General features: G+C 55.6%; 4 protein-coding genes across 4 annotated transcripts; 2 read left to right on the forward strand and 2 right to left on the reverse strand.

The window, feature by feature from the left end:
• Positions 1-125: 125 nt before the first annotated feature.
• On the forward strand, positions 126-1,914 carry J7T54_001691 (uncharacterized protein; the record flags this gene model as incomplete). Its single annotated transcript, XM_051503714.1, has 2 exons — positions 126-615; positions 719-1,914. 2 exons carry the CDS (start codon positions 126-128, stop codon positions 1,912-1,914), a joined length of 1,686 nt encoding a protein of 561 aa, XP_051364671.1.
• Positions 1,915-2,293: 379 nt separating this feature from the next.
• Positions 2,294-4,417, reverse strand: J7T54_001692 (Tyrosine-protein phosphatase-like protein; the record flags this gene model as incomplete). Its single annotated transcript, XM_051503715.1, has 3 exons — positions 2,294-3,786; positions 3,841-4,152; positions 4,357-4,417. 3 exons carry the CDS (start codon positions 4,415-4,417, stop codon positions 2,294-2,296), a joined length of 1,866 nt encoding a protein of 621 aa, XP_051364672.1.
• A 621-nt stretch (positions 4,418-5,038) lies between these two features.
• J7T54_001693 (uncharacterized protein) lies at positions 5,039-5,427 on the forward strand (the record flags this gene model as incomplete). The annotated part of the gene is made up of 2 exons (XM_051503716.1): positions 5,039-5,076; positions 5,142-5,427. The coding sequence occupies 2 exons, from the start codon at positions 5,039-5,041 to the stop codon at positions 5,425-5,427; spliced, it is 324 nt and encodes a 107-aa protein (XP_051364673.1).
• Positions 5,428-5,812: 385 nt separating this feature from the next.
• J7T54_001694 (phosphorus acquisition-controlling protein) lies at positions 5,813-7,902 on the reverse strand (the record flags this gene model as incomplete). Its single annotated transcript, XM_051503717.1, has 2 exons — positions 5,813-7,276; positions 7,333-7,902. The coding sequence occupies 2 exons, from the start codon at positions 7,900-7,902 to the stop codon at positions 5,813-5,815; spliced, it is 2,034 nt and encodes a 677-aa protein (XP_051364674.1).
• Between the last annotated feature and the right edge of the window lie 2,514 nt (positions 7,903-10,416).

The following is a 10,416-nucleotide window of genomic DNA, read 5'->3' on the forward strand; positions in this document are numbered from 1 at the left end:
CTCAATGCACTGGCAGCATTGAAGGTGGTGAACAGTGCCGCTTTTGTACTGCTTTACACAGCGAATGAGACTTTGCCCAGTCTGGGCTCCGTCGTTGGTCCAGGGACGCTTGAATCAAACGCGCAATGGCCGAAATCGTGGGCACAACCATTGGTGTTGTGGGCCTGCTCGCCCAGCTTTTTGACGGGTGCGTCAAAGCCTATGGGTACTTCACCACGGCTCAGCAACTCGACACAGACTCACAGAGGCTCCTGTGCAAGGTACGGATAGAGGAGATGAGGCTCGTGGTGTGGGGTAGAGAATGGGGCGTTGCCGAGGGAAAGCTGGAACGACATCTCCTGGGGTCGAATGGCGGCAGCACCAAGAGCACAACCAACGGTCAGGAGCGCGGGCCCGCGAGGAGCTTTGGTGAGGGAAATCCGCAGCTCAGAGCCTTGGCCATGCAGATCCTCGAGCAGCTGCATACCACCGTGACGGACGTTGGGAAGCTGAAGGAGGTCTACGGGCTGAGTGACCCGACTGAGGCAAAGGGGAAGACGGAATCTACCAAGAAAGGCACCAACAGCAGAAGTTGGAAGAAGGACTTTACTCTGAGAAGCAGATGGGTGATTGCAGGTACGTTCGTGTAGTTCTGCGTTCAGATGGACGGAGTGACACGGTTCCAGGCTTGAGAGCAAGCAGTATAGAGAGAGGGCGCTTGACGTGCTGACGAGGCCAGACAAGGACAAATTCACCACCTTGCTCAGGGATCTCAAAGACTTCAACGACGGACTGGAACGCCTCTTTCCACCATCACAGCTGCCATCCTTCCAGCGCGCCTGGACGCATCAACTCCTCGAGTCTGCCCAGAGAGACGTCAAGCAACTGTCTCTCCTCGAGACGGCGTCGTCAGAGACCTATCCCCACCTCACCAACACGGCCAACCTCAAGAAGCTGCGCATCAACCTAGACGCAGCGCCGCAGTCAACCTTTAGGCCCACCCATGCTCTCAAAGTGCCGAGGGAAATTCTGTCCATCCCTGACATTGTCTCCCCCAGGAAACTCGAAGGCAATCGCTGCCATGCCCATCATGACACGACCGGCGACGTTCTGATAGAATGGGTACTCTACGATCCGCACGCCCTAGACGAGCGTCTCGCCCATCTACGCCGAATGGACGATCTCGCGCGCATGATGCACTCGGCGTCCATCCGCCACCCCGACCTACACTCCATCGACTGCATCGGCTACACGGACGACGCACTCAACTCCCGCTACGGCCTCGTCTACCGCGCCCCCTCGGCCTCCTCGTCGTCTCTCCATGCCCTCATCTCGTCTCCAGATCTCAAGACGCCAGACCTGGACGCCAGGGTCAGGCTGGCCACCACCCTGGCGGTGGCCACGTGGAGTCTGCACTCCCTAGATTGGCTGCACAAGTCCCTCTGCTCGAGCAACGTCCTCTTCTTCCCGTCCATCTTCTCGACCGCGGCGCACGGCGCGACTGTCGCGTCCGCTCTGGCGCCTGACATCTCCAACCCCTATCTCACCGGCTTCGACGCCTCTCGCCCGGAAATCGAGACTGCCTTGTCGGTGGCACCAAGAAATCCCAGTATCACCAATCTGCACCGTCACCCTTGTTCCCTGCGCGGCTTGCCTGCGACAAAGGCGTATGACGTCTATAGTCTAGGCCTCGTGCTGTTGGAGATTGGCTTGTGGAAGATACTGCAAAACTACCACAAGGCACACTACTCGGCGGAACGTTGGCGCGACAAGGTCCTGCTCCCCGTCCTGGTGCCAAATCTGGGGGCAAAGATGGGTCCGCGGTACAGGGACGTCGTGGAGATGTGCTTGAGTGTTGGGGAAGGCACAAACAGCAAGGAAGCGGGCGAGCTGATGGAAGTCGTGGTGAGTCAGCTGGAAAGCATACGAGTGTGAGCAGCCACCCGTCGGACAGATGATGTACAAGATGTACTAGAAACCTAGCATTGGCTGAACTACGTCTATATGCTAGCAGCAAACAGAACGCAGAGCAAGCGATGTCATGCAAGAATAACCAAAAGTCTTTTCAATAACAACAGATGCAGAAGCTGGACAGTACAGCACAGTCGCGCCTCTTCTCTCAAATTCATTGCAGGCAGTATGCAAACGCCGATTCTGATTTCTTGTCCCTGAATGAAATGTGAACGGCCTGCCCTTCCCAAAAACGCCGCCCGATGCATTGGATGTCATTATCGTTACCGCGGAAACCATGACCAGTGAAGATACCAAAGTTTCCGGCGCGCATGAATCACATACGACGCAAGTGCCCGTGATCCTACGACGAAGAGACCTTGCGCGCAGTAGAGGAGGCAGTGGCCGACATGCAGGTGCTGTTGCTGCCCACGCGACCACTCGTTTTGCGGACACCAGAATCCTTCGTCCGGAGCGGCGATTCAGCCTGTCGTTTGCTACCTCTGACCTTGGTCATGACGCTCGGCGTGCTGGCAACGCGGTCCGCAATCTTCGATCGGCCTGCCCCGATATTCTCGGCATCCTGCGATGCATCGTTGTCGACCAAGTACACCGATGCGGTCTGGCTGACGGATCGAACCTTGTCACTGCGCGCAGGAGTACGCGACTCCTTGCGCCTCATGCGGAGATGCCACTCCTCGTCCTTCTCGCCATCTTGCGAATGGCGCTTCATAGACACAATCTCAGTCTCCACAGTGGTCTCCTCGGCCGTAGCGTGAGCAGCGTCAGACCGCTGGTAAGGGTGGTGACGTTCGCCACGAGACGTCTTTCGGGGCTGTCCAGGTGTAGGAGCAGGCAGATAATCTTCCTGGGGAGCACCAACATTGGCGCGGTCGTGGTCTACCTCGCTGAGGGGAGTGCGGCTGGACGGACTTCGGTTCGGTGGGGTGGATGCGTGGTTGTGGCGCGACGACCGTTGCATGACGCGAACAGGCGTGCTGGGTACATTGGCAGCAGCCATCTCCTTTCTGAGCCTCCGCTCGACCCTCTCCTCGACCCACCACTCACGGAAGGTGCCTTGGTTGAGGTGCAGCCAATGCTGCTGGGGACCAACTACCATGCCCGGCCTCATGAAGCGCATGAACGAGATAATCTCGTCGGCGGTGAATCCATGACGGTATATCAGGTAGGCACCAATGAGGCACCCAGTGCGCCCAAGACCAGCTTTGCAGTGCACGGCAATGCCCTTCTTCTTGACTGTGATCATCTCGTGAGCCATGCGGATGAACTTGCGCACTGAAGGCAGAGTAGGACAGGTGCCATCATCGAAGATCATGTCGATGTGTTGGATACCGAGGGCCTCAAAGTAAGAAGGAGAGTAGAGATGCGAGTTGAGGCGAACAACGAGACCAATGTTCTTCTCGGAGAAGTGCTCTAGCACATTCTTGAAGGGTTGAGGCAGAGTGGGATGGGCGCGCACAGCGTCCAGTGTCCTCGGGAGCGAGTCATAGAGCTCGGAGCCCTCTGTGATTTTAGCGACAGGTGTGTGCTGGGGCGAGGCAAAGGCCAGGAAGTGCGGTGTGATCCAGTTGAAGTCGCCGTGTTCCACGCGCTCAAACTTCTCATACATGTCGAGGTCAAAGTTGTCCAGGTCGCAGCACTTCTCCTCTTTCGCCTTCCACACGCCATAGACCACATCTTGCACGGTGATACCGTAGTCAGCCTGACTGTAGCCAGCGTCTCGGAAGGGCATCAGCGGAGGGTCAACTTGGGCGATGGGGGCGAGAGCCAGGTGAGGGGGCCAATTCTGGATGAGGACCATGTAGCAAGCAAGCATACAGGCAGCATTGGCACGGCCTACTCAGGTCAGTTCTACGTCTCAGTACCAGAGTAAGAGAGTGAATCACGTACTCCTCGGGTCCGCGTGACTCCAAAATACGATGGGTCGGTCCTTATTCTCCTTGGCCGCTAGGATATCGTGGAACTGGATGGCGAAACGGTACAGGTGACCAATGTGCAGCGGCCCAAAGTCGTGATGGAACGCGTTGTACAGAAGGATGTCATCGACTGAGAAGTAGCACGGCTGCTTTCGCGAGTGGGAGGCCTGTTGGGCTGCCGCAGCAGCGGCTGCACGCTTTCGGGGCGATACTGCAGGTGCCTCAGGGTACGGAAAAGGTGTATCGGCCGTGGGCACGTGCACATAGGCGGCGAGGTAGAGGCGGTCTGCGACGTACAATGTCAGCGGTCTGCATCGCGGTTTGAGGGAAATGCATTGCTGTTGTTGTCGCTGGTCGGAACAGAGCGTGGCATAAGAATGCGATGCCATAGCGGCTATATGCTCGTACAATCGAGGCGACTGGACGCGGACTCCAAAACGATGATGTGCGCGAAACAGCAGACTGGGCGGCTAGAGGCTCTCGTGCTTACCTGGGATGTACTCGATGATCTGGCCCACGTTCTGGGGTTGTCTGGAAGAAGAAGGCGCCATTATTCCCTAATAGCCGTCCTTTGCGCACGTGTCGCTTGAGGGTTGGCAGCGCTCGGATCGTCGAGGTCGAGACGGGAGGCGGCAGGTGCGAGGCGGCGGTCGACGAGGTCGAAAGCAACGCTCATGAACGTTTGGGTTTATACTATATGCACGCTAAGCAATGCGGGTCAAGTAAGTAAGTGCTTTAGCAGACTGCGACGGCGAAGGAGAATGAAGGTGTTGTTGGCAAGAGGACCAATGTTGCAATCTGGGTAAGGACGTTGTTTTGTATCGCTGAGATGATACTGGTTGTTGTTGTGGTGTCAAGGCCCGTCCCCACCCAAAACCATGGAGACGGAGCCAGCTCGCAGACCCCAGTCGTAACAAACACCAGCGGTCTCTGGCAGGGTCCGTTACCATGACAACCCCACTACTACAAGCAAGCCACGCGGTCGCTTGCCCGTGAGGCGCATGTATTCACCAGCCACAGCCACGATATCGACTCTCCCCCACCAGTCATTCTCCGTCTGTCGCATTCCAGTGCTCTCTTTGCTCCCTCGCATGATATTATTTTGACTCTAAGCCAACGTGCGGCAAGCCAGAAGCTCACCTACCTTAGCATCGCACATCTCGCACGACACCATGGCAACCGCCATGGACCCCGACTTTCCCTGCTCCCTGTGCGTCATGCCCAAGCCCTGCTGGCCTGCCTTTCCCTGTGCATGAAATTGACCAAGATCCCTAGATCCATCGACGTGCCCCTCCCCACTCAGCGCCTCGCAAAGACCGCGCTCCAGGCTTTGCAGGTCGACAAGGAACTCTCAGCGCTGGTCCGACGAAACTTGCTTATTGCCGAGGGCGACGCACAAAGTCCTGCGGTTCTGCACGTAGAGTACAGTGCCACGACAAACCGTATGCTGCGAGTGGCTGTGAACGGTTTTATGGAAAGCTTGAAACTCGTCGTCGAGGTCATGGAGACGCTTGATGTCGATGTTCTAGAGCCGGGGAGTAATACAAACATATCAAGTTAAACCACAAGCTCCATGTATCGCTCCCATGATGTTCTGATGTTTTGTTATTCCGTTCTGGTGAACATGGCTGCAATATATTTCCGTTGATCCACGACGCCGGGTATACCTGATACTATCTATCATCATGAGACATGGCTCAAAATCAGCGTCGATCGGTCAGCCACTGTTCGAAAATAGAACATCCCATCCATATAAATTCTGCTGCATGTACCCAGTAGCGCGTCCTGTAAATCCTCGCGCGGCGGCAATATGACGTAGTACGTCAGAGGTATATCCCTATCCCAAGCGTGAAACATTATCATTCGCAATTAACCATCCAGTCCAGTGCCTGAGGAGACCGTGGCATCACATTGAACATGGACTCATCAAGCGTGAGACGCCGAGGTCAAGTTGGACCCTTGAGTTCCTTCAATTGACTTTTCAAGTCTTGCACTTCCCTCTTGAGATCCCCGTTCTCCGTTTCCAGCTGGCGCAAATGCACGATAGCTTGCTCGACCACGCTGGCCTTGCTATTCGAATTGTTCTGCTGCTTGCTGTCCTTCTTGTCGCTATCGTCGCCGGAGGGCGATTTGCCACTATCGGGTAACAGACTAGCCATGATCTGAAGCGCGGAATTGATCCGATTGCGTCTTCCTTGTTCGGCGATCTTGTGCGAGGTGCGCTTCGATGTGAGATTGTTCGATAGCTCTGAGGGATATGTAACGCCAGGAACCATGTTACCTTCGAGAATGTTCTGATAGTTCGACTTGGACATGAGCAACCTCGAAGCATCCGACTCGCCTAAATCGCCGCCGGGAAGTAGAGGCTTTATGCTTGGCGATATCCTCGGCAGTAGAGCAGGCGAGACTTGGACCGAACCGGTCGAGTGTTTCCTGCCCGTGCGAGGCGCGAGCTGGGGCGTCTTGCGAGCGCTGGACCCTCCGGGCAGTATCCGCGGGCTCTGCGAGGCGGATGACGTCCCGGGCCGTCTTGGCGACGGTGAGGGCAGGGGCTTTGCGGAGGTAGATTGGACAGAGCCGGGCTCTCGTTCTATCCTAGGCGATGCTCGTGCGGCATGCGTGTCAATCGGGGCGAACTTCTTGTGCGAAACCGACTCTGGCAATTCGAGAGATTCGATATTGTCGGTAGCCATCTGGTCTGGTTGATTCAGAGCAGCCTTCTGTTTTTGTGAGGCGGGGAGCCTCATCAGCGAGGCTGGTGTTGCCGGATGTGTGTGTGAATCGCCAAGGGCCGCCGCAAGTGGCGTAGTTTGGGATGTAGGAGAGGCGGTTGTTGACGGCACGGACGCTGACGGCACTGAAGTAGGAGCTACTGTGGCTTGGGGCGCTATGTATGGTGATTTGCTCGCTTTCCATGCTGGTAAGGGTGGGGGAGGCATATCAGTCAGGTTCTCTGGGGACACTGATGCATTTTCGTCTGAACCGTCCGTCGACGCAGCCGGCAGCATGCCCATGTTGAGGTCAGCGCTAGCATTTCTCTCCTCAACCTCACTGAGAACATGTGACATTATAGCCGGGCTGGGGCCGGCCTTCTTCCTTTGGGGCTTCGAGATGGGAGAGCTTTTGATGGCAGCCTTGCTCCTTGTCTTGGCGGCATTGTTCTTCCGAGCCTTCTTGGACAACTCCAATGTGGACGCAACCGGGAGCTGGGCAGTCTCGAGATCCATCTCAACGGGCGAGTTATTGGAGTGCGTGCTGTGGTCATACCCGGAGCCGGAATCGTTCTGTGCGTGTAGAGCGGGCGAGGTCAGGGGACTGAAGTAGGCGCCAGGCACGGTGAAGGCACTGTCAATATTGAAGTGAGGGTCCAGTGGGGTGACGGCTGGAGAGACAAGAGGTGTAAAAGCCATCTACGCGCATCAGGTCAGCGTTGAGCGCAATTCCGGTCAGCAATTAGATCACTCACATCCTGTTCCTTCAGGCGTTGCTGCTGCTGGTGATGATAGCGTCTATCATACGACACTTGGTCCTGCTGCGGCTGGCTGTAGAAGTGACCGCTGTTTGGGGGCATTTCAAGGCTTTGTGGTGTCGGCGGAACTGAGTGATTGTGGGCAGTGTAGTATGCGTTTCTTTGCTCCTGAATTTGGCGCTGCTGTTGTTCAAACTTTTGCTGCTGGAGATACTGAATCTGAGCGTCGAGTGTCAATATCGAGTCCGAGGCCGGCGCAGAGGTGGCCAGCATTTGCGCTCCATGTGACGGACCAGCCTGAGACATGGGTGCGTGGTTGTGTTGAGGATTGTGCATCACATCCCCTGGCTGAGGCATCATGGAGGGGGTACCAGAGTCGCCCATAACCGCATCGTGCTGCTCGCGCGGGCGACTCATCATGGTCTGCGCGGAGGCATCTTGGAAGCCATCGAAGTCGAACGGCATACCCTCGCCCATGGTGGACATGTCGAGAAACTGACCAAAGTCATCTTCTGGAGCAGTAGCCATATGATGGTCCTGCCCGTCCCAGCCATTGGAAGTCATCATGGCGCAATGGAGTATGCCGAAGAAAACCGCTCCTCTCAGAACCCGACTTTGAATCTCTCTCGACCCAGCTGATGCGAAAGGACCAGTTGGCAATGGTCGCGTGGTTCCCCCGCGGTAGGTGCTTCGGCGTGGGGGAGTCCAGGATCGCAACGTTCGGCCAGCGTCAGTCTTCGTCGTGCGAACTTTGTGTTCAATCCGTTGCGTCGCTTTTGTCGTCTTCAACAGCTGGTGACCAGGAAGCGGAATTTGGGTGTCGTGTGTGAGGTGATTCTGGTTGCACTCTTTGCGTCGAGAATGGGTCCGACACTAGTCTAGCTTAGCGGGCTTTTTCTTTCGGTTGTCGTGCTAATGAATCAATGGAGTCTCTCGCCGAGCGCTCGCGGGGCGTTGCCTGTGAGCGCCGATATACTCGTCGTGGTCACCGTCGCCTGGTACCAATGGCTCGACGAGGGCATGCGGAGAATGCGCCGTAGGCCTTGCGTGGTTGATAACTATCATGGGAGAGGGAAAAAAGGAAGGGTGCGCCAATATCGAGCAGTCCATTGCGAACTGGGCTGGACCCAGACCAGAAGTGGAAGTGGGAGGAAGACTGGAAGTGGATTGACATATCCGTACAAGACTCGGACTGGAGGCAGTGGAACCGACAGGGCCGGACGCAACAGTGGAGGACCGGACACAAGCCGCGGCGAGTGACCCAGAGGGACTTGAGGGCGGACAGAGGGTGGGGGTACCACCTGCCTGCTGTGCCTCCAGACTCCAGCCAGTTGCCTCCAGTCGACCAACCATCCCACTGGAGTCCGTCTCCAGGCAGCCTCAACCAAGTACGGATACCACGTAGACGTACACAAAACCAGGTCTAGTCTCTGGACACATCGCGTCTTGCAATCTACTACCTCAGTATTGAGCTGGTGGACGCACAGCTGGTCAGCTTTCTGTCCTCTGACGGATCTCACGGTGAGCTGTGAAAACCCCTGCTGTGCACTGACAGTGGCGTCGGAGATTCGACCGATGAATCTCAAAGGCTGGAACACCCACTGGCCAATTACGTGGTCGAAACGCTCTGGCACTCCAACCGGGCAACTCCAGTCGGACCAATCCGAGTCCTCCTTTCTTCAACAAGCTACGTCTGTGTTTTTTGCAAAGCTTGACCGAGGAGGAAAAAAAAAGTCCCTGTGTACTAACAATTCCGCGAGTCCCAACTCCTCCTTCCTCTTGCCGTCAACATTACTGTTTGCACGTAGTGCTTACCTAGAAATGAGGGGCAATCTGATTAGCTCGCCTAGTTTCCCTAGCCCAGTGCACCTGATTAAGTTAGATCCTTGATGAGAACAGACTGATCATAAGAACTTCAAATGTTGACATACGTAAGGTATACAGCCTGAGGTGACCCGGAGGCCAGTCGGTTCATTCTCATCAGGTGCGAGGTTCAGTCGCCGTCCACTGGCTGCCCGCCTGTCGTTCCCCACCCACTCCTGTCCCTCACTAATGAAAAAAATATTCCGCTCAACACGCCCAGCTTCCAGTCCTCCCCTTGTGATCCGATCATCCGCCCAGTCAACGCTCAATGTTGGGCAGGCTAAAAAGTGTTCGATCTTATACTGCGTACTAATGAAGGTACATGCTCGACGCTGTCAGGACTACTTCCTGTTTACCGTTAAAGCCTGGGTAATATGTGCGTGAGTCAACGACATCACATGTCAATGCCACAAGAGTCCATGAGCCATTGGCTGGACCCCACGCACGCTCCAGTCGGAATGGCAGACGCAAACGCAACGACTGATGCTGCACAGTAATTCCAATAACTAAACAAGTAGTCATGTTACTGTAGACAGGCAACCCAGGTTCTTACGATCCGCTCTACCATCAAACCACAACCCGTCGGACTAGCGCCTAATTCAGAAGGGCTAGCTACCTAAGGTTACCTTCGAACCCTCGGACATCGACGAACTATCCAGCTTCACGACTCGGCAGACCGCCTCCATACCCCTGCGTGAACAGCCGGCTGAGAGCCACCTGAGGCTTTATTAGCCGTTGGTCACCGTGACCCTGGCCACATCTGGAGCTTGCATGACCTCAGGGTCCTAATGTGTAGCCAAGAACCCCGATACGTATTTGCTTTCGGACGCTTTGCTCGATACAGTAGCGTCGTCCTAGTCACAATATGTGACATGTCCTCTCGAAATGGACCAATAGTCTTTGAGTAAATGCGAAGCGCCTGATATTTTAGCGTTGGAACTAGGGATTTCGTACATACATACGAAGAAGGCACTAATTAAATAAAAGCACTTCCAAGCTGGATGCGTGGCGGGCCCGCCCCCATTAACCATCGCGGTGAGAAAATGCTCGGGATGCTTCTGTGGTCTCAGCTTGTGGTCATGCACCATCGTAACGGCTCATATCTCCTGCAGGGTCGCTATTTCTTCCTCGATCAAACGTTGGTCTTTCTGTTATGTTGGAATGGTTGTACTGCGCCCTGTTGCGCGATGGATCTAAATACTACATGACTTGCTTAAG

Source organism: Emericellopsis cladophorae (assembly GCF_022114955.1).
Source record: "Emericellopsis cladophorae strain MUM 19.33 chromosome Unknown NODE_6_length_900724_cov_123_231613, whole genome shotgun sequence".
Lineage (NCBI taxonomy): Eukaryota > Fungi > Ascomycota > Sordariomycetes > Hypocreales > Bionectriaceae > Emericellopsis > Emericellopsis cladophorae.